Source organism: Alexandromys fortis, unplaced genomic scaffold (genome assembly GCF_014885135.2).
Source record: "Alexandromys fortis isolate MF-2015 unplaced genomic scaffold, M_Fortis_MF-2015_v1.1 scaffold_199, whole genome shotgun sequence".
Lineage (NCBI taxonomy): Eukaryota > Metazoa > Chordata > Mammalia > Rodentia > Cricetidae > Alexandromys > Alexandromys fortis.
Genome location: NW_026068074.1, coordinates 1940124 through 1963613, shown reverse-complemented (window position 1 = coordinate 1963613; position 23490 = coordinate 1940124). Strand labels below are relative to the sequence as shown.

The following is a 23490-nucleotide window of genomic DNA, read 5'->3' as shown; positions in this document are numbered from 1 at the left end:
AGGGAATCTTTGCCCTACTACCAAATTGTCTAGATGTTTCAATTGCACAAGGATGTGGAGAATGAAGGCCAGCATGACATATAGTGACCTTCAAAGAAAAGTCCCTGTCCCCTCATAACCTAAACACATGCCTGCATCTGATGCTTATCTATTCATGCTTAAAATAACACCACCCCTCCTCCAGCTACTGGTTACAGCTCTGCCCAGGCTTTACTGCGGAATATAATGCATACATCAAACAGTAAACACCTCTTTTCAGCTGCTCGGTGAGTCTTAACACGTACATCTCCCTGGAACAATCTCCACGCTTAGGCTCAGACGCCCATCACCCCAAGTTTCTTTTCACACTTTGAAATCCCTCTCCACTTCCCCAGACAACCACCCACCTGCTCATAATACACCTGTTGTTAGAGGACAACTTGGGGAAGACAGTTCTCTCCTTCCACTATGTGTATCAGGTCATCAGTCTTGACAGCAAGTGTTTATATCCATGAGCCACCTCAACAGGCCCCTTTTATAAACTGACACATTTTCTAGAATTTTGGCATGTAGCTTTTTCAATGGCACCCCTTTCTATCTGGCTTCTTTCATTTAGCGTAATTACTCTGAAATGCATCGGGATGGAGAGAGGCTATGGTTTTCTTCCTTTCGATTGCTGTGTATTCTAGTCTACAGAGGTGCCCCACAAGTTGCTGTCACCCCTACAGTGAATCAGTTACTGCCACTCCCCATCAGGTTCCTATCCCAACTCAATACAGAATCTGCTGTGCCAAGGCGCCCACAGCCAGAGCAATGGCTTACCCCTGCTGTCTGGGTGATCACAGCGGAGCCCTTCTCTCAGCTATGAGAGTTATTTACAGGACTGGCTCATGGCCAAAGTCATGGGATCTCTTGCTCCCCTGTCGTGGCTGGCTCAGCAGCATGAATAGGTAGCTATTCCTCCTCCTTCATGATCTCCTTGGCTGGGCTTCCAGTGATGATATGCCCATGTTATTTGGCATCTTCCTAGCTGGCTACTCCCCTGCCCAGCCTCCTTGGCTTGTCTCTGCTCCTGCAATCCCCACCAGCTCAGCTGGGCCTCAGTGACTTGGCTGCCCTAGGTTCAAGGCTATCTTTCTGAGTATCTTGTACTCACCATGGCCCGAGGCTCTGAGTGCCTCTCTGATTTGAGGATGTCCATGCCCTACTCTCTAGTCCTGACCTCTCCATTGGCCCTTGAGGGATGGATGCCCCTTCTGCTTCTCTCCTCTTGGGAATCTCAACCTTTATGTGCCTCAGATCCATCAAATACTTTTTAAAAACAAAACCAATAACAAATAAGGAAAACACATACTATGTAGCCCAGGTTAGTCTTGAATGTGGATTCTGTTGGCCCCTGGCTCCTAGGTGCTGTAGTTACAGTTCCCAACAGAACTCTACATCACTTTCCCTCAGCCAAATCTCTCCCCTACTCAGTCAGCTTCCCAAACCCTAGGCAGCCCTCTGATGACCTTGTCCCTGCCCCCACCACATCCAACCTGTCAGGTGTGCCTTGTTTCTCTCCTCTCCAACCCGACTTCATCTTTCACAGACACTGCTGCCCCAGTGCGGGCCACTGCCATCTCTCCAGAGACATCAGAATCAGCTAATTGGTCTCTCTGCTCCTACTCTGCACTGTCACCCAGTACACACACTTCATTTCCCACACAGCAGCCAGACTTACTTAAAAACAACTTCAGTCAGAGCTCAGCAGCCTCCTGTGTAACCATCCAGCAGCTCCATGCTGTCAATCCCAGCTACCCTTAACAGTCCCAGGTCCTGACTTGCTGGCCTCATGTACTGCTCCTTGATGCCATGGCCCACATCCTTCTTGCCTCCAGAGACTCCCCAACACCAGGCTCTGAAGAACAACCCACCCAGTCCCCTCTGTACCCTGATGCTCTAGAGTTCTTCCATCTCAGAAATGGTTTCTCTCATCAGCATTTCTGGAGGGTTAGGGACAGATGTTTGTTATGTTTGTTTGGAGAGAGGGTCTCCCTATGTAGCCTTGGCTACTACTGATCTGCTCACTATGGAGACCAGGCCAGCATCAAGCTTATAGAAATCTGTCTGCCTCTGCCTCCCCAGTGAGGGATTAAAGATATGCTTCACCATAGCCGACTAAAGGGGCTTGTTATTTTAGACAGGGTCCCAGACTCGAGATCTAGCATTACAAGCACTGGGATTGCAGGCCTGCACCTCCATGCCTGCTTGGCTGCTAGTTTGTCTCTCCTAACCAAAGTGAATCTCTAAGTCAGCAGGGGTCCTCCACAATTGTCCGAGAATACAGCACATAGTAGGATCACAGCCATCATGAGGGAACTGACACACAACTAGCCTAGACAGTCTCCTAAGACCAAAGAGCAAGAAAGGGGGCAGTCTGTGGCATTTCTTCCCAGGCCACTCCTGCCCAGCTTTGACTTCTGATCTATGGTTAGCAGTATGGGCTCTGAGGACCCAGAGCTATCAACCTACCCTCATTCTCCATGCCTTAGCCTCCCTGCAAACTAAATCTGCATGCTCTAACTAAATTCCCAGATCACTGTGGACAGGTTTCAGAGCAATGCAGAGAGCCATCACACCCGTATCCCACCGCAGGAACTCAGCGTCAATCATCCAATTGTGAGATGGCAGGCTACTATTTGCTGGCTGTCAGAAGAGTCGATGTTCAAAGTGCGCTTTTACATGTTTATATGGATGTGTGCTCTGTTTAGTGGAGGCACAGAGCAAGCGTGTGCTGTGAATTAATCAGAACACAGCTTGTGGAGGGGATGGCATGGGCAGCCTTCAATGAGCTGTTCTGGAAATTACCACCATGGAACATCCAGCAGACAGAAACACTCATTTAAAGAGATGGTAGGGTGTAGATGGGGACCCATCCAGACAGTGGTGAATGAGTAACCTAGCTTTTCTAATGGGATGTCTGGCTACTGAAACATGTCTTACACGGACAGTCAAGAGCCCCACCTAACTATTGATGTCTACTGCTCAAGAATTATAACTGTGGCAAAAGAAGGCAGGTAAGGGACATAAGCCAGGTAAAGAAAGAGGGGCGTGGTGATTATGAGCTAGTCATGGCCATGGGGAGTGAGGCCCCTGCCTGGTCTGCAGCTTGCACTCAGATATTTCCAGCACATACTACTGTGCCTGTGGCAGGTTTGGTGTGGGATATCTGGATAGGAAACAAGAACAAAAGTCTGTACTGCCCTACAGTCCCAGACACCCTGCAAGAAGCATCAGAACTTTCCTTCCTCCCTGTGTCTAGCTAGAGTTCAGTTCTGGTTAGGGCCAGCACAGACTAAACTACCTGTGTGGGCAGAACTCTGGGTCCCCAGTTTCCTAAGTAAGCCCCCACATACCATCTCCTGCTTCCTAAAGGTAATGGTCCTGGCACCTTGCAGTGGGTGTGCAAATGCATGCACATCCTTCCAGATTTTGTTCTACCTACAGCCACCACTGAGCATCTGTGGGGTCCCCGTGGGTACCAGCATTGTCTCCTGCTGCAGTCCTGTGTATAAAATACCACAAATTTGCATATAACCTCCGTACACCCTCCTGCTTCCTCCAAACCATCTCTAAGTGACTTATAAAGCCTAATACAATGTAAATGCTATGGAAATTGTTATGCCACATTGTTTATGGAAGAATAAGAAAAAAGATATGTTCAAAATAGATCTTTTCCTGGATATTTTTTATGCTACTGGTTGAATTCTGGGATGGGAACCTGCAGGTAGGCAAGGCTGTTGTTATGTAGGTGGCCATATAAACATCAGCAGACCTCAAGGGTTTTACTAGGAAGCTTTATGGGGGTCCACACCTGTACCACAGAGCCCTGGGGCAGAGTCTTGCAGGTAGGCACCCCTCAGCAAAACTCTAGAAGAAAGATACCTTTTCCTGTTGTAAGACCTAGCCTCTACCCCATGTCCAGTTACCAGTGCTTTACCTGAGGCTCTTCCTTCTTTACCCCAGAATCCAGTATGTTCAAAAATCCCATCCTTCTGACTGCATCACTTAGAACCATCTCTGAGTGTGCACTTAAGTGCAAGTATACTCTCCTGCTTCCCTTTGTTTAATGAGAGCTATGGTGGTACTTGTGTTGATGCTGCCTCAAGTGACGCTCTGAAGCCCCATGGCTGCTATATGGTCCCTTTCCCAGCTCTCATTTCCCCTTCATGCTCTTTCTCTCTAACTCCTAAGAACCAGACACACTGAGATGATAATTCATGTTTAACACATTATAAGTATTATTGCAGCCAAGGTAACTGAATTGGCTTGCCAAGGCCACTTTCCTCCCGAGCCTGGTATGGAAACTGCCCCGCCCCTTCCAATGAACACACCTACTATTCATCAAAGGGGAGTAGTCATGTGACTTCCCTGAGGCAGAAATTGTGGGTGCAGGGCTCTAAAGTCACTGTCCCCAGAGGTGACTACCAGCTCCAGCAAGGCCAGCCTCTCCAGCAAAGCATCTGGACACAGCATTGGTTGAGTCCAATCAGGGTGGATCTGGGAAAGCAAACTGTGCCTTGAGTGACCACTCAGCCACAGTGGACTTCATCTGTGCCAGCCTGAAGGTATCCATATACCAGATCCACTGCACAGAGAATGTGAACCAATCTCCTCTCTCTCTGCACTCAAAGGAGGTCCTAGAGGGGGAAGCAACTGAGGCTCTGGGATACTTGGCTGGAGCGAGGGGTCTGCCTCCTCTACTGCTGCTTTCACTCGGTTTTACCAGGCCTGAGACTCTGAAGAGCAGGCTGTTGTGTCCAGAGAGTGCTCTGTCGGGTCTCAGGACAGGCTCAGTCCAGCCTCCTCCAGGAAGGCCCTAGCCCTTCTGACTTCTGTCTCTCCTCTTGATGCCAGTTGTTGAGGGCTTTGCTCTCAGACTTGCTACTTGGCTTCCTGCCCCTCTACTAACCATCTGTGTACTCCTGTGCCTATCAGGATGTGGGGCCTCAGGCCTGAGGCCTGCATTTGCTCAAGCTACTGTGCATGAGCTGCCAGGGCTCTGGCTCTATCAGGGAGGAACTCGGGAGGGTGACCAAAGCTATGAATCTTTGTCACATGAACACTTACTTTTCTCAAGGGAGAGGGAGACAGTGGGATAGCAGTCAGGAGAGGAAGGAACTGATGGAAAAGAAGACAAGCTTCAGAAATGGTTAGAACTGCAGCTGAGGTGACCATAGAGGGACAAAGGGACTGGACCAGGACAGGATGGGGGAGGCAGCATTAGAAGAGAGGCCAAGATGCTGTGGGTGATGAAATTTTTTGTGGACCAATAAATCTCTCCAATGACACAATAATCCAAATCAGATCAAATCAAATGGAATTAGAGAAAGCCCAGGTTTAATGAATACCCGCACTCCCAGGTGGCCTTTCATCACCTCAGAGAGAAAACGGGGAAGAAAGACCAGAAAACCACGTGTTTATTCTCTGGGTTGCTGTTTAACTACCCTGTGGGAGTGGTCATGAGCATCTCTGGAGAGGGTCAGCATTTGGTGAACTTTTTTGGAGGTGGAGCCTGGACTGACACAACTCCCAGAGGAGTGGGCTTGGGATGGAACTTTCACCCAAACATTCCAGACTTTTTGGATATATGGATGCCAGGAGCTAAGGTGAAGTCTTAACCCAAACATTTCAGACTCTTTGGGTATATGAATGCCAGGGGTTGGGGTACTGTTTCCACCCAAACAGGTGGTGAGCAGGCAGGCCTGGCTTTGGGTAGGCTGAGCTGGGGCATAGATCATTCAGGGAATGAGGGGTGGGAAAGAAAACAACCCGGAAGGACTAAGGCCTGAGTCAGTAACTGCCACGCAGCTGTTCTGCCACTCAGCTGTCCTGACATGCAGCTGTCCTGACATGCTGTCCTGCTGTGGAGGCCCAAAAATGTGAGCCTATTTTCACCTTGTCTGATGATCAGAGAGTTTGAAAGTGGCTCAAAATTGTTCACAACAAGTATAGCTATACATCCCGACTCAAGATGTGGTTACTTGGTTCTTTTGACATTAAGATAGCTCATACAAGTAGGTCCATTCCATCCTGACAGATGGTCAAGTTATACAAGTGTACATCTGCTCCTTCTTTTATAATATGAGGTAACCTGGAGAGTGGCTGCCGTCAGAATACTTGGTCTAGGGTATGTTCACTGCCTAAACAACAGAATGCTAATGACTTGATGTCTCAAAGTGTTAAAACAATTAACTGTTCAAACTGCCCTTTGTATCATGTTAAAGGAGTCTTTTGTTGCCTTCTTCCCCCTTTTGTATTGGGGTATAAAAGCATATGGAAAATTAAACACGGGTGATTTCAATATTCACTGGAACTCCCTCTTGGTACTATTCTATGCTTTCTGCTTTATTATTTTCACATCTTTGTACTCTTTACTTACATTTCTCATCCCCATGCCCCTACCTCTGGCAAGAGGTGTCTTATCGAGCCTAGTCCCCAATAACCTGCCACACAGCTGTCCTGTCACACAGCTGTCCTGTCACACAGCTGTCCTGTCACACAGCTGTCCTGCCACACAGCTGTCCTGCCACACTGCTGTCCTGCCACACAGCTGTCCTGTCACACAGCTGTCCTGCCACACAGCTGTCCTGCCACACAGCTGTCCTGCCACACTGCTGTCCTGCCTAGCACACCTTGCTCTTGGTTAAGAACATGGAGCCTCAGCTGCCATCCTGAGTTTGTATCTGCCCTGCTAGGAAAGCTTGGCCTAGGCCTAACCTCTGAGGTCAACATCTCAGCCTTATGCTAATGACCAGTCCCCTACCAAGTACTTTGCTTAATGCTACCAGGTCACCTACCTCATCTGACTAAATGTTTGCTGTGATCAGAATCCAAACCAAATGTTAAAAAAACAAAAAAATCATGTTGAGATGATTTGAGCTGTTTAAATATGGAATGGTGATTAAATCAAAACAATAATTGCTGTCAGGCCCCATGATGTTAGCGACTGGGGTTATAACAGAGACATGCAAACTTGAGTGTCCAGAGGCACTGAAGTGTTTATGAACGAAAAGGGCCATAGCTAGGGCTCACATTCAAATGCTCTGTGATAGAACAGGAGTAGGGGCAGGGGAATGCTCTTAGGTCAACACTCAACAGTTCCTTCCAGAAAAGCAGCTGCCAATGCATCTGTTATCATGGAATGAACAGGTACACCCAGCATGGCTGCCCATGCCCAAGCCATGCTGTCCCTAACTAGGCTGGGTCCCCCTGCCCTCAGCATCCCTCAGAGAGCAGCTGTGATGGCCTTTTAGGGTCTGTAAGGAAAAGGGGCCAGCCAAAGAAACACACCCTGGCCCTAAAACCAGAGCCAGTGAAAGACACACACCCTGGCTCTGAGACCCAAGCCAGTGAAAGAAATACTTTAGCCCTGAACCCAGTACAAAAGAAATATACCCTGACTCTAAAACCAGAGCCAAAGAAACACACTTCAGTGCTAGAAACAGAGCCAGTGAAATTATATCCCTAGCCCTGAAATTAGAACCAAATTTGCCGCTGACCAACTAAGCAGAAAACCAACCAATCCCTGAGCACAAGATCTAGCTAATCTGAGCTCAAGGGACTGAAATCTGACCCATTCCACCCTGAAAATTGTCTCCCTGGGAAAACTCCACCCCTAAGAAGCCCTATCTAAGCCCTGCACCTATTCAATTTACTGCTGCTCTTCCTCCACCCTAGCTGAGGCAGCCACTCTCCCCGCTCTTCCCTCCCAATAAATCTCTTGAATGAGGTTTGGGTGAAGACCTTTTTCACCAGGGCAGACACTGAGCCTGGGCAGAGCAGAGCTGTAATACTTTTGCTGGGGAAGCCAGAGGTGGAGAAGAGTGGGGCTGTAACACTTTTGCTGGGGAAACTTTCCCCTAGCAGAGCAGAGTTGTTCCACTCTGGAGCCCAGAGCTGAGCTGTAACAACTGGGGAAGTCCTCTCCTGCCAGAGCAGAGCTGTTACATTGGGGAAGGCTTTCCCTAGAGCAGGGCTGTAAGCTGCTACACTTGCTGTGACCTTGGCATTCCTTAGCTCCCCACTACCAGGATCCCTTTCCATCTGAGCTGCAATGTTTACGGGGTCTGAGTTACGGCTGGGCTAATCTTCATGGTTCTGCCTCTGGTGACCTACTCCCTTCAGCCAGGTCTCTCTTAAAGGGTTCACCAGTCCCTAACACCTATCCCCCACATTGGGAAATGGGCATTCAGGACATGTACCTACAGGCGACCTTCCAGATTCAAAGCACCCAGGAAGTATCCTAATGGCTTCCTAACAGATGAAGCCTATTCCCAAACCACAGCAAGACAGACAATCATCTATTATAGAGACTACCAGTTCCCTCCCTGCCATGACTGTCACTTTGTTAAGGAAAACCACGTGGCTCTCCTGCTCCCCAGCCAGTCCAATCCTTTATACCTTCCAGCTTGGTAAGTCTTCCATGTGTACAAACATAAAAAGGAGTAGCAGACATGTTATCCTATTCTCCTCCTGCCCTAAGCAGACATTGCCAGTCAATCCCAGTGAACCCTGATGAAGCAGAGGGAAGGTTCTCAGGGTAGCACTCCAGGCACCCACTTCCAATCAGCTGACCAAAGACACCCCGTCCATCTGTTGTGTGGGGTCCCACTCTTCCAGACTCAGCTTCCTCAACATCAAGTCAGGGAGTATTGTCACCAAGATGGTTGCAGGCCAGGTAGGCTGCTTCCCACATTCAGTTACTCATTCCCACACATGCATGCCTCTCACAGGCCTGACTCCTGGAGTTGTGGGCAAATGACAGCTGCCACAGCAGACACGGCTGTGCCCTCCTCTGTGTGCTGTGAAGGGTGGCCTCCAAGTCCCTGTTCTCAGGGTAGCTCACACTCAGTGCAACCTACCAAGGGAAAGGAGCTTGGAACTGTTACCCTGAGGATGTGGCAGGCAGCACATTCCAATCAGAGTGAAGCCCGTTTCTCTAGGACGCTCCTCTATTCCAAGTACGCCTTGCTCTCCCACTTAACTTTCCTTGCTCAGACTCCCATACACAAAACACCGCATTAACAAAAGCCGTGTCTTCGGGCCAACCTATACTCCCTATAAACTCTCATTTTATCTCCTCCGAAACACAGCGATAGAGTTCTCTGGAGAATATGAAATTGACCAAGCCACAGCTGCATTTGTTTGTGTTTTTCTGCCCCCGGTAAATTCCAACAGCAGATGGCTGCGTGTCATGTAAGCAGTTTCTGCGGTGCCCTCCGTGCTCCACCCTGGGTGCCAGAACCCACACTTCCCTCCCACAGCAAGCCTCCGACGCGCCCCTGACTCATTTCTCTATTCTGTATGTCCCAGGACGGCCGAGCACAGGTAAATAAGAGCCTGTCTTGGCTGAGGCATGCAGTTTCTCAGTGTTGTGGTCCAATGTGTAAAATGTGCCCAAGATTCATGCTTAGTGACCATGCTGAGCCACAGGGCACTGGCTTAGGCAGGCCGCAGCATCTTACTTCCATTCTAGAATAAGGTAAGGGGAACACTTGCAGGGAAGCACCAGCAAACCTGAGATCCTGAAGCAGGGATGGGTGCTCTGAGCACTTAAGAGATGGCCAAGGCGGGAAGGAACTCACAGGTCAAGGTCCATTCCAGATATTTGTTTTTCTCAAATTTAAACTTTAGGAATTTACTAAGAAAGAGAGGGAGACCTCAAAAGGCAGAAACCAAGGGGAGTTGCAGTAGGGCTCATGAATAGAGCCAGAGGGATTGCGACCTTATGGGTCTCGGGCCTGTGATGCCTACTAGCAGTTGGTGGGTGCCGGCTGTGGGAAGAACTAGAGGAGAGAAGAACAAGGGTGGGGGATGGGAAGAAAGGAGGGGCAGAGGAAAGGGAGAAGGTGTTAAGGGCTCTTCTGGAGGGGAGCTTTGCTTCAGCTCTCTCACCCTCGGGCCCTCTCACCTGGGTGTAACAAAGGTCAGTGGAGCTGATCATGGACTACAGGAATGTGAGCTCACCCACAGTTTTCACTCACTCATCTCCTTCCAGAGTGAACAGAGATCTCTGGCCCTACTGCCTTGGAGCCCAAAGCCTATTGAGGAGGATCAGGAAATCCCTAGAGAAAGCATCGCTGAGGAATCTGCAGGCCAAGGTCTGGAGCTGAGTGGATGGGGAGGTGGGCAGGGACACGGGTGTGGCCACAGCAGCCAGTGCTTAGGAGGCTGGCATGAGTGAGGGGAGGCAGAGACTGCACAAGAACATTAGGAAGCTCAGATGTCACACCAGCAGCTTGACTTTGATCCTCTGGGTCAAAGGGTTTGAAGCAGCAAAAAGCATGACAGCTCTCCCTAGAGGCTGCTGGAGACAGACTGGAGGGCTAAGGCAGGAGGATTAAGAGTTCAAGGACAGATTTGGCTACAGCTAAATTCTAGGCCATCCTGGATTATAGAAGAAGGCCCTGTCTCACTAAGTAAACAAGCAAATAAATGAAGGAACCAACGAAACCATCCCCACACCAGTTCCCAAGCTCAGGGGAACTGTTAGAAGTGCCAACATGGCCTGGGGCTCCTCCATGGAGGCCGTTCACAGAAGCTGTGCCTTCCCTCTGGCTACAGGTTTACATATGGCCACAGACCCCACAGCTCCCCAGTGTCTTTCTAGCTAGATGGAGGCTGGGGTCAGCTCCCACCCACCATCTCCTGTGTTATTGTCCCTCATGGCTTACATGAGGCATGGCCATTCTTGATCCCACGTGTACTGAGGAGGAAAATAAGACAATAATGCCAGTACCCCTGCCCTTTCTCACTCTGTGCCTGTGGGGGTTCCCTGGCACCACCACGTGAGATATACCATGCCTGCTTCACCTTGCTCAGCACACTGCATGATTTGTCTACATCTGTCTGTCAGCATCTCAGCAAGGTGGCCTCCAGGGCAGTTGGTGCCTTTTGCATTTGTCTCCTCAGAACATATGAAGAGATTGACAGCGCCTGGTGTGCCCATATGGGTAAGGAACTAAAGCAAGTCAACTCATGAAAAACAGGCTAGAGAAGGAAGGATGAGGGCAGGAGGACAGTGTAAGGGACAGAGCAAGGACTTGGGAACCAGATGGGCTCACAGTCACAGTGAAAGCTAGCCATGTAGAGCTAGCTCTATACCCCTGAGAGCCTGGTCTGGCACACAGAATTCCTGTCTCACCTACCAAACTACCAAATAAGAATCCACTTTCTGTCATGCATGGTGGTACATGCCTTTAGTCCAGAACTCAGGAGGCAGAGGCAGGTGGATCTCTATGAGTTTGAGGCCAGTCTGGTTTATAGAGTTCTAGGACAGCCAGTGCTACATAGAGAGACCATCTTTAAAAAAAAACAGAAAAAGGTCTGCTTCCTAGAAACTCTCCAAGCTCGGTCCGTGCAGATTAGCACTAGCTGCAGTGGCTAGATGGATGGAGAGGCTGGAGGCCGAGTACACAGGCTCTTCTCAGACAGACTTGATAGAGAGTGTTACCACTGCCACTTCCTAAGCCTCGGGAGCTGTAAGTTCTGCTCCTCGTGGCTCTCATGGAGGCAGGTGCCTGTTAGACTCATAAACTCAGGAACCAGGCCACTGGCACACCGCTAAGTGTCTGCACCACCAAGTGAGCTGTGAGGATGCCAGGCCTGCCACTTACCCCATCTGCTGTCCAGTAATTCCGAACCTTGATCTTGGCCAGACCGAAGTCACGAAGCTGTCGCATGTTATGGATAATAAAATAGAGCTGAAGTGGTGGGTGGAAGGGGCAGGTCCACACTGGGGGGTCCTTCTTGCTCTGAAAGGCCAAAAGATGGGAAATGTAAGGCACATTTCTGCCTGTCTCTAGGGCAAAAGGCCAGTGACTCTGGCTAATTAAAACCAGCAGACATTCAAGGGCTGGGCGGGGCCACCTCATCTCCATCCTGAGTGCTGCCCTCTGCTCTCACCCCTCCAGCTGCGCTTCATAGCGCCAATAGCCCTGTCCCTGCAAAAAGCTGCCAGCCAGATGGAACTCAAAATGCAGTGGGCTTTATTTTAATCAGCTTAATGGGCTTTGAGGAGGGCACTGGGGGTGGGGAGGGATGCCAGGAGGCCTAGAGAGAGCCTCTGCTGGCACTGTTTGATTAACCTGGCAGGCAGAGCCTCTGATTTTCTTTTGTCAAACCCGGTGGAATTTTTCAAATTTGAGAATAGAGGAGAAAAAGAAATTTCGGAGCCATGTGCTGGAACAGGGCCACACATGGAGCTGGCTGCTCCTTTCCGGGTGTCCAAGTGCAGGGGCTTCTGTTTGTATTCCTCCATGCGGCAGGAGGCAGCCAGGGTGTTGCTAAAACTGCCCTTGAAGACACAGGGCACCAGAGACAGGCCCTTGCCGGAATCTGCACCCTCACCAGTACCATTTCCCGAGGGAGAGCTTTGGTGGCAGATGGGTGAAGCCAAATCAGGGGACTTTTTGCTCCAGTCACCTCCTATGGCAGTTCTATGTTCTAGGGGAGCAAAGGCTGCAGCTGGGCCAGCGAGATGGCTCAGTAGGTAAAAACACTTGTTGGCAAGGCTAACAACCTGAGCCTGATTCCTGGGACCCACAAGGTGGAAGGAGAAAACCAACTCTTAAAAAGAATGGTTTCTCTGATATACACACACAAAGAATGTAATTAAAGCAGAAGAAAAAAATTTAAGCCAGCGTTGTTCCTGAATACACACCACTGGCAGTTGTCTGGGCACTGCCTGGATGCAGGTAGGCCTCTGTCCCCACCAATCTTCCTGCCCTTTTCATCCGTGGAAGTTCAACAACGTCATGTGATTCCTCATTCCCATCCTCCGGTGACCCTGCCTCTCCTCCAGGCAGCTTTGACTTCCTGGGGTACCAAAGGTGAGTGCGGACTTTCTCTGTGTCCTGTCATTGAAGTTCAGCGTGCTCTTAAGAGGAACCCCTAGTCTTACCCACTCCTGAATCCCAGCACTGGGTACAGCTCCTTGGCTCAGGACTGACCTAGTGACCAAGAGACACTGGTCTCTGGGCATATATGCTATGGTTGCAGCTTTACAGAAGAGACCACCTTGCATATAATTAAAAGTCATCTGTTTGCTTCAGATGTTGGAAAGCACCAGCTCATTTCCAGAAAAATGGGGCGGCTTACCCCTCAGGGCCTGGTTTCTGGACTCTCCACCTACTTAGAATGCTTGGCACTTAGGGCTCCACAAGTCGGGCTTGGAGCCCGGTACTGCCTGAAGCTAGGCCGCCACTCTTCTACCTCAGTCCCTACTAACCACCAGTCTGCCTCACCCTCACATTCCTCCTTAGTCCTGCCTGGCCACACAGCTAGCTTGACTTTGGAATATATTTTACTCTAAACAAGTATCACCTGGTATCTGAGAGTATCTTAATGATTCTTGTCACCAAGAACATGCCTACTGCCTGCATCAGGGGAGGCAGGGTGGTGACGCTGGGGTTCTGAAACCTGGATCCAGCTGCAAGAACAGATGGGGCTTGTCCTCTGACGATAGTGGGTGCTTTCAGCAGTCTTCGCTAGGAATGTGGGTTCAAGGGATGCTGACTTACTCTGGATGCACCTTGGCTATGCTAGAATTCGGTGTTCCTAGCAGCTGTGTAATCCCGAGGGTAAGCTTACCCCTCTCTCTGACATTGGTGGAGAGGGGACAGGAATTGATTTCCCTTCTCATTTCTGTCAGTGGGAATAATGGCAGGAGAACTAAGGGGGCACTGTGTCATTTGAAACCCGAGTGCATTAATCCGAGGATAACTCATGGGCTCATCAGTGGCCAGGCCCTCTGGTGTTTCCTGTTCAGAGAGGGTCTGTGTGGGGACCTGGTGGGAAGCCAGGGACTGACCAGCAGGCACATCCTGGATACACCCCAGATCCAGGCCAGCAAGCAGAGCAGCTGTAGCACCCTCCCCACAACACAGGCAGAAAGAAAGGGGCAGGACAAGGATCATGGCAGCTCCCTGCTGCTGCTATGGTACCTTGTTAGGTGTTTTGGAACCTTAGGGCAAGTGTACCTCTGGGCCTCCTTGTGGATAGAAGACCAAGGTGCAGCTTGGCTCTGGTCTGCCTTGAGATGCCCACAGCCCATGGGGTGGAGTGAGGGTTTGGTCTCAGTGATTATTGTAAGCATTTACGGACCAGATGGAGCATGGATATGCTCTACTTCAACTCAGTCTTCTAGTAGCAGACCCTGAGGCAAAAAGCCCTGGGCAAGCGGCAGACAGTGTTAGAAACCTAGGTAGAGAGGGGAGGCAGACTACTCATGAAGGGGACATGAGTAAGCCAGCCACCCCTGCAGGAACCTAGAGTAAAAGACCACCAGGAAAACAGGGAGCCAGTGTGGACATATCTCAGAAAGATTCTAACCACGGGGCACCCTGACCCCCACACCAGCATGGGCTGAAGGCTGCTTTTAGGGGTTTCAATACCCCTCTCCAACTTGGGCTGAACACATGGAGGCCCAGAAAACCTATGTAGTGACTACAAAACCCAAAGGTGCTTTTCTGTCCCAGCATTGATTAAACACAGATCCAAGCACAGGCAGAGAAATGTCAGCTGCCTTAGAACTAAAGCCATGTTAATAAACTAGTAGTTTTCAAAGGAATAGGCTATTAAGAACAAAATACCCAACATTTTGGAAGGAGGTTGAAGATACTCTGCTTGGGAACCAGTCAACCTCCAAATGTGTTCAGACTGTATTGTGTTTACATGCCATTTGGACAGCTTTCAGTGTTTGTTTGTTGGTGCTGGGGATCGCCTCACACATGCTAGACAAACTAGACAAACTATCTGCTACTGAGCTGGGTTACCAATCCCCTCACAGTCTAGAGATGAGAGCAGACAAGTGACTCCAGGTGCTAGAGACGGGCGTGGGGGGAAGTTGTGCTGTATCTTCATGTGTGGGTAATCCCATAAAGTTCCACATGACAAAATGCCATAGAAATACACACACACACCACTATATGAGGACTGTCTATGAGTACAGTGACAGTTTCTCTTATCTTTGGGGGGAAATGGACAACAATACAGGGCATCTCTGTGTATCCTGTTTGCTTTGAGATATAACTCCTATACTACAAAATTCGCCATTCTCAAGTGTGTAATCCATGATTTCCCAGCCTATTCACAGGCTATAGCCTGTACCACCATCTTTGCCCAGCACGTTTCACTGCCACTGAAGGAGCTCTGCACCCCCTGGTCACCCACTTCCATGACTGGCCTGTTCCTATATCTGTGTTTGCTTGGACTCTATTTCCTAGAAACGGAGTCATTTGCTATGTGGCCTTCTCATACTTAGCTTTCAAGATTCATCCATCATGGTGCAGCCTGTACCAACACCTCATTCCTTTCATGGTTGGGAATCAGTCTATTGTATGGCTACACCACCTTTTCATTATTAGTCCGTCAGTCTGTGTTTTCGGGTTGTTTCCATCTTCTGTTGAGTTTTCATTATGTTTTGTTGTTTTTGATGAGCACATCTCTTGGTTGTACAGCCAAGGGTGGAACTTTCTGAAGAATTGCATGCTGTTTCCCACGGTGGCTGGTCTATTGGCTTTCAGCAGGACTGTCAGTTCTTCTGGTCATCCCAGGAGGTATGAGTGGGTCCCACAGTGGCCTCCATTTGAGATTTCAAAAAGTAAGTCTTGTGTACTGGTATGTAGTTTTCTGTTCCAATGTTTTGCTTTGTTTCAGCAATATGGCCGTAGAAGTCCATGGGGACCCAGTCCTTCCTCTTCTACGTTTTATGAAATTGAAGGAACTGTCAAAGGTTCATTCTTTAACTCTCTGCCAGGATTCACCAGTGGCACCATCTCACTCCAGGCTTCCCTTGTGGGGTTTTCGATAATCAGTTCAGTTTCTTTCTTTTCTTGGGATTGGTTTGTTTAGGCTTTTCATTTCATCTTGAGCCAGCTTTGGTAATTTGCTCTCCTTGGCATTTATACAGTACATGTAGGTTATCTTATTTGTTGGCATACAGTCTTATAACCCTCATTTCTGTAAGGTCAGTAGTGCTACCCCCTTCATTCCCCTTATAGTCATTGAAATCTTTGCTTCCTGCTTTTTTAATCTAATTTAAGGCTTTCGGTTTTGTTGAAATCAAAAGATTTCAGAGAACCAGCTTTGGCACCATTGATTTCTTCTGTGTCATTTTCACAGGGGTCTCTCTTGTCTCCAAGGGAGAAGTTTAAAACCTATGCAGCACATGGGTTTAGATATTGGGGTGTGGGAGACCAAGAATAGACAAACACCTGCCAGGTACAGGAGTGTTTATTCTAGAGAGACAGACTCTGAGGAGAATAACAATGACACAACAGTGGTTAGACAGGAGGGGACAGGGCTCTCCACACTGTGGGCAAGGAAGCCATGAGGAGAAAGGGATACCTGGGCTGCAATCCAAATGGAGATGACCGGGATCAGTGTGCCCAGAGATATGGGGATGATGGAGGCAGACTATGGAGAAGGAAGTTGGCGGGGGTGGGGGTGGGGGAGAACACAGGGTACTGAGGGCCCTATTCACCCAGCTGCCCAGGTGACAAGAGGCAACTGTTATTTGTTGGGCTTTTTCCTATGAGAGTACTTCCAGGAAGGATTAGCTGAAGGGAAAGCCCTCCCAAAGTGGGGACCCAGCTACAATGAGATCTGAGAAAAGAACATCCTACCCGCTACCTCGATTAGCTCCCTACTGCTCTTGCATATTCTAAAGCTGCCTCCAGCCTTCACTGAATACAGCTCCTGCAGCCCTCCAACTGACTGAAGGGAGACCTGTGGTCCTCCAGGAATTCTTGGAGCCTTCAGTACCCAAATGGAACTACTGTAGCATCCAGCTGCATGGGCCAAGCAGCTATTGGGGTCTTTGCCTCTCTAGTGCCATTGGCTACTGCTGGACTCCCTGACCCACTGTATAACTCAATCTAACAAATCCCTTTCTAATATATATTCTATGGGTTCTGTTCCTCTAGAAAGCCTTGTTGCACAGAGAATGGAGATAAGGAAGAGAAGATATGAAAGGAAGCCCACTTCACAGGCTTTGGGACCTGAGAAGGACTGGGGAGATGAAGAAGGGTCAATGTTAGATCCACTGGGAAGCAAAGACACAAGATTCCTGGGAGAGCTTGAAAGCAGCTAGCGGAGAGAGTGACCCTTAGGATAAAAAAGTATGCACTACCTAGTTCTTAACTTTTTAAGGAATATAAATGGAAAATAAATTTACTGGGAATAACTATTGACTTGGGAAATTCCTAATTTCAAAGGCTGGAAGCACTGGGCGAGGGCAGCCTAGTAGGTAGAGATACCATTTGCTAAGCAAAGGAGTCCTTGAGGGAAGAATACACAAGGTGAGAACAGTCGGTAGGAAAGATCAAGCATCCATGGGGCTGTACATATATATATGGAGACACCATGGGTCAAGGACTGAGAGGGTAGACACAGAGGGATAGGGATGGAAAGAGTGGACACAGAAGGCACAAGATGGAGGGTGGGCACAGAACAAAGGGGCCAGGGATAGAGAGGATGGACACAGAAGGAAGGATTGTTCTTTCCTTTTCTTCTGTTTCTTTTTCTTGTGTGTGTGTGTGTGTGTGTGTGTGTGTGTGTGTGTACATAGAGGTCAGAGGATAAACTGTGGGAGTCATTCTCTTTCTACTATGTGTGTGCCCATTCGTGTGTGAGTGTGTGTGTGTGTGTGTGTGTGTACATCAGAGGTCAACATCAGATGCCTTCCTTACTTGCTGTCCACCTTATATTTTGTGACAGAGTCTTGCTGACCCTAGAGCTCACTAATTTGGCCATGCTGGCAAGCCAGGGAGCTCCAAGAACCAACCTCTGCCTCCCTAGAGCTGGTACTGGACACATGCTGCTGTGCTCAGGCCCCATCCTGCTCCTGCCCTTGCCCTGGTACTGGGAATATAAATTCAGGTTCTTCATGCTTGTAGCAAGCATTTACCACCTAAGCCATCTCTTTAGTTCATGTGGATGTTTAAGACAGGGTCTTTCTATGTAGCCCAGGCTGGCATCTGACTCGTAGCTCTCCTGCTTCTGAATGCTGAGATAATAGACAGGTATCCTCACCACTCCCGTCCTAGAAAGGGGGTTTTGTCTGCAGACTGGATATTCCAAATCTACCAGCATACCCCAATTCCCTATAATGAAGCAACTTCTCCTTCCAAATCCACTCTTTTTAAAGGTACTTCTCTGCTCGGCTGTCAGTGGTACCCTAATAGCCACTACTGTGTGGTAAGGTCAAGTCCCTCAAACCCGTGAGGTCTGGTTTGCTCCTTGGTGAAATGAGGACAGTCTGGGCAAGGTTCACATGAAGGTCAAGTGAGACAAAATATCAGTCTGTGGCCCGTACAAGCCAGTGCAATTGGATGAGTATGAGACAGGGCATTCTAGCTGCCTGGTCCTGGCAGACAGGCTATGGGGGAAATGAGGGGCACTACCTGCCAGCATGAGCATCTTGAGATCTATATAGCAGTCCAGGGTGACACAGCTACATTGTGTCCCAACTTCAGTCCCTGTTCTCAAAGAAAACCAAACCTATAAAGCCACCCATTAGCAAGCCCCAGGAAGCAGAGAGAGGCATAGCCACTGTCAGAATTATCCCTGGGGAGCCCAGCGATGTTTTCTATTGTTCATGGATGCTCTGCTGGTTTGATTTTCGGTACTTTAAAGAACAATATTAATTTTGGGTGGATGGCCTAGTTAGGTTTCTGTTGCTATGATACAACACTGACCAAACCTAACTTGGGGGAAAAAGGGTGACTTACAAGTCCTGATCACAGTCCATCTTTATGGAAAGCCAGAGCAGGATCTCAACACAGGAACTTTGAGGCAGGAATTGGAACAGAGACCATGGAGGTAATGCTGCTTACCAGTGTGTTTCATGGCCTCTTTAGCATGCTTTCTTATACAACCTAGGACTACTTGCCCAGGTGAGGATCCAGCCCTGCCACATTAACCATTGATCAAGAAGATGCTGCACAGAATTGCCTACAGACTTGCTAATCTGATGGAGGCATTTTTCTCAATTGAGCTTCTATTCCTCTTTCCAGATAACCCAAGCTCATGGTGACAAATGACCAGCCAACACAGTGAGCCCATCATCCAGGGATGTGGCAGACACAGAGGAGCACCTGATTCCTGCCTGTCCCCTGCTCTCCTCTTGGTTCTCTAGGCTCTTCCAAGGCAATCAGAATGGTGCCAGGCACAGTACAGGAAAACCATGTGGCTGGCTCTTCCGCTCAGTGCAGCTAACTTGAACATGATGGGAGGAAGCAAGGCATGGAGGCATGTACCTACAGCAGCAGAACCAGGAAACCAGAGGGAGGAGGACTGTGTTACTCTAGGCTCTGGGGTGAGGTGAGTGGTAAAAGCCTGTCTCAAAAAAAACAAACAAAAAAAACCCCATAAAAACCAGCAAAAAGATGGTAACAAGGGAAAATATAATTGCTTATAAAACTAAACTCTATTAACTATATTTAGAAAATATTCAGTGCCTGTTGGGTGTGAACACATGGCCTCAAGAAGCAGCACCCTGAGGTGGTGTGGGGACAGTGTGTGGGTCAGGCTGTAGCTCATGAACTTGGTCCCACTACTTTCCTCTGTGTGACCTTGGCCATATGCATGCCCATCTCCAAGCCTTACTTTTTCATCTACAAAATGATGGCAATGGCCTCAGTGACCCCTAGTGGTCCATGTTTAGTGGTCACACAGAGGAACCATTTAGGGAGGGACAGGCTGGGGTCCTCAGAGGGTACCATCCCCACAGGCATCTTCTCACTTGGCTGCAGAGAATGACTAGGAGGGATGACAGCATGCTTCCCCAACCTGAGACTGCATCCTCGTTGTGGACAGAACACACACCAAGCCCAGGCCCCTTCACTTACCACTAGGTCCCTGTTGACAAGGCAGCCCAGCTTGCCTGGCAGCACTGTGTTCCGGATGTCCACATCATGAGGTGAGACATACAGCTTTGTGTCGTTCAGGTCAAAGAACTGGACTTCTGTCAGACCCACCCATGATGCATTGCCCCAGTTAGACAGGATTTCCATGGTCACATAGATGGCATCTTCAATCTCATCTGCCCTCGCTCTCCACTTTTCCTGAAGAGAAAAATACCAAAGGGCAGTAAGTCTGAACTTGGTGCTGCCATTGTTCCAACCCCCTCCCCCACCCGCCTTTGCCCCCTGCTCCAGGGATTTCATACAGCATTCGGCCCCATGGTGCCTCGGTCATCTGCAGCTAATCATAGCACCTGACCATCGCAGCGATTACGAGGCGAGCAAGGGCTCCTGTGTGTAATGTGCCTAAACCATAGGGAGCAAACTGGAAAGATGGCTCAGTGGATAAAGGTACTTGTTGCCAAATTTGACACCCGGAACCCATGGTGAAAAGGGAAAACTTACTCTACAAGTTATTTTCTAACCTACACACACTCTCTGGCACACATGTGCACACACACATACACACACTAGTAATATTAGTAATAAAACATAAAGACTTTAAAGTAATAACTAAAACACAGTGATTTGGTTGGGCGTGGCTCAGTGGTAAAGCACTTGTCCAGCCTGCATAAGACCCCGAGTTCTAGCTCTAGCACAGAAAAATAGATATAGATCTATACAGCAACTGTACCTCCAGCACCTACTAAATAGCACACTGAAGGCCTTCAGGTGAAAGCCATTGTAAAAGCCTGGATTCTGCCTGGACACACCCTTCTCGCCCTGTGGCAGTGTTCATGGCCCAGGAGCAAGCTGTGACATCTGAAGACAGCAGGTGGCCTGGGCTGTGCTGGAGTCCCCTAAACCCATCATCCCAGGATGTGACTGTTTGCAGTCAGAGCCTTTAAGAGGTGATTAAATCAAATGAGGCCGCTGGGGAGGGCCACCTTCTCATCTGCCTGGAGGCCTTAGAAAAGGAGGAAATCTGGAGCCACAGGGATTAACACCAGGCACACACAGGGCAAAAGACCTGGCCTGTGAGCCCAGTATGGAAGCTAGCACTTGCGCGGCAAGGAGAAATCCACCAGCTGCACCTTGACCTTGGACTGCGGTCTTTGCAGCTATGAAAAAGACCAGTCTGTTGTTTAGACTGCCAGAGTATGCACTGAGTGTAACCTGACAGCATGGACCAAAATCTCCGTCTTGGCCAGTCATTTGACATTCCCAGCCTGGCAGGGAAAGCAGGATGCCACCATCTATGGGAAGGTCCTAATCTGGAGGTTAAGCAAGACTCCCCAACACACATAGGCAAACACACATCCTCACCCCCTCCCACCACACCCATGTGTGATCAGGGTGAAATAGCTCGGTTCCCTGGTTCTCCTTCACTGATTTGCAAGCCTCCCTCCTTCCTGGGAAGACTGTCTGGTCTGGGAGTGTGTGTGAATGCCATCAATAAACAGCAACTCTGTGCCTCGGCATCCTAGAGGCCCTCAGGGCCCAACTGCAGCGCTGGTCACCACGGATCAGGCCCTCAAGAAATGGCGTGTTTCCCTGTGTGCACGTGCCCTCTCTTAATTAGCATCAGTATCTGCAACGGTTCTGTGAGCAGGAGCCGAGGAAATGAACAGCAACTGTTCCCCACTTATTTTTTTTAATTAATAGCCAGTGAGTCGTGTGAGCGCTCCCAGCATGGGTTTGGACAGGCTGATTGCAACAGATGAGAATGGGGATGGAGATGGGGGTGGCGGTGTGAGGACAGGTCAGCTCGGAGCTCCTGGCAGGAGCGCAGCACCAGCTTGGATGAGCTGAATTGTAAGAATGCAGAGTCCCCTTGTCCTTCTCTAAAATGATGGCCCTGGCCAGGTCCTTCGCTGCCCTGGGCCTGAGTCCCAGGTTCGTAGGAGTGGCCTGCCTGACTCTGAGGTTGGCAGGCTTCTGAGCCCAATGCATGCGGGGACCAGGTAAGTTTGTTGGTGGGAGGGAGGAAGTTGGATAAAAGTAAAACTGTCTTCAAAGGACTGGGGACCTCCTACCCAATGCAATCTTAAATACATGATTTCTGAATGGAGATATGAATGCAGAGGCCACAGTATGAACTGAGAAGTGTCACCACGTGTCAGTATCCCAGCTGAGGGAGTACTGACTGGAAAGGACTGGTCCCTGGTGCTCACTGCCCCTCTCACTGAGACCACCTGGTGTCCTCTAGCTTTGCCACCTACTACTTATTCTTCCTCTGTCATAAGGTTATGGTACAGTAGACTGGCCCTTCTCAAGCACTCAGTGTGCCCTGAGCCACCAGGAAGGAGGGCTTTGTTGACTAAGCTCAGGCTAGTGCAGGCATGCTCACAGACAGTGTGAGAAGCTTCTGCAACTGTTAGGGACCCCAGGAAAGAGCAGAGGTGGGGCCGGCACTGGGATGGAGCACCGACTCCATGGAGACCAAATGGAAAGACTTAGCTAGTGCAGGATACAGTAGCCACCAGGCCACCCTCAGTGTTTTCAATGCAAAGGGTCTGTGTACGTCACATTGTCCTAGATTTTCTGTCTCCCAGATGTTCCATGCTGGGCATGGGGGTAGGGCAGGAGCTTTGGTTTTTCTCAAAGATGGACTTTTAAACTGGTGTTTATGGGTTCCTCCTATCCCGTGTCAGGCACCGAGTGGCACATCTTCACTGCCCTTGGTGCTCATGGAGCCTGGATGACCAGCTCCACGGAACAACATGTTATCCTTCTCACAGCCACTGAAATCTCACAGCCCTGGAAGGTTACTACCAGTCTCTTCAGCTGACTTATATAATTACGCGTACTTGTTTACTGTATTATGTAGGTGTGTGTGTGTGTGTGTGTGTGTGTGTGTGTGTGTGTGTGTGTTGCACACGTGAGTCAGATGCAGGTCAGAGAACAGCTCAACTTTCAGGGGTCAGGTCTCTTCTCTCATGTAGGTTCTGGCATCAAAATTGGGTCACCAGGCTTAACAACAAGTGCTGTCACCTTCAGAGAGGTGTCTCCAGCCCTAACAGTTTATGGTTTGCATTTTCTCTTCTTGTGTTTGTCTGTTATATAGTCCAGGTTGGCCTCCAACTCAAAATCCTCCTGCCTCAGCCTACCAATTACAGACACTGTCACCACACCCATCAAGCTTAAATTTCAGTTCTTGACTGTGGGCAACCATGGCTATTTTCCTGTGGGTTTAAGGGCTATTTAGGTTTTCTTTCCAGGAACTTCTGGCCTACACCTTTCTTCCTTTGCCTCTGCTCCGTCATGTGTATGACTCGGCAGAAAGATGCTGAGCTGACCATCATCAGAGCCATCCCCAACAACAGAACAAACTGCTCCAAGAGGCCTTCCCTTCAGCTGTCAGGGCAACATTGGTATAATAGACCGTCTCCATGAGTATTGGCTCTCACCTCTGGATCTAGTACGGGCTTCTCTGTTGGCACAGCCACCCGGCTGAGATGGGTAGTGTCATTTTCCGTGGTCTGCAGGACTCCCAGAAGCTTCTGTTGTTGTCTGAAATGGGATTTTGTTTCAGCAAAGGGGCAATAACAAAGAACACACA

General features: G+C 49.3%; 1 protein-coding gene across 6 annotated transcripts in view; it reads right to left on the bottom strand.

Moving 5' to 3' along the window:
• The window catches only part of Katnip (katanin interacting protein), a 168264-nt gene that overhangs the window by 33625 nt on the left and 111149 nt on the right, over nt 1–23490 (bottom strand). For all 6 annotated transcript variants that reach the window (XM_050121617.1, XM_050121615.1, XM_050121616.1 and 3 more), the window contains 3 exons: nt 23339–23441; nt 19875–20090; nt 11640–11777 (listed from right to left, as the gene is read on the bottom strand). In XM_050121617.1, coding sequence (XP_049977574.1) covers nt 11640–11777; nt 19875–20090; nt 23339–23441 — 457 coding nt within the window. The remainder of the gene's footprint in view (nt 1–11639; nt 11778–19874; nt 20091–23338; nt 23442–23490) is intronic.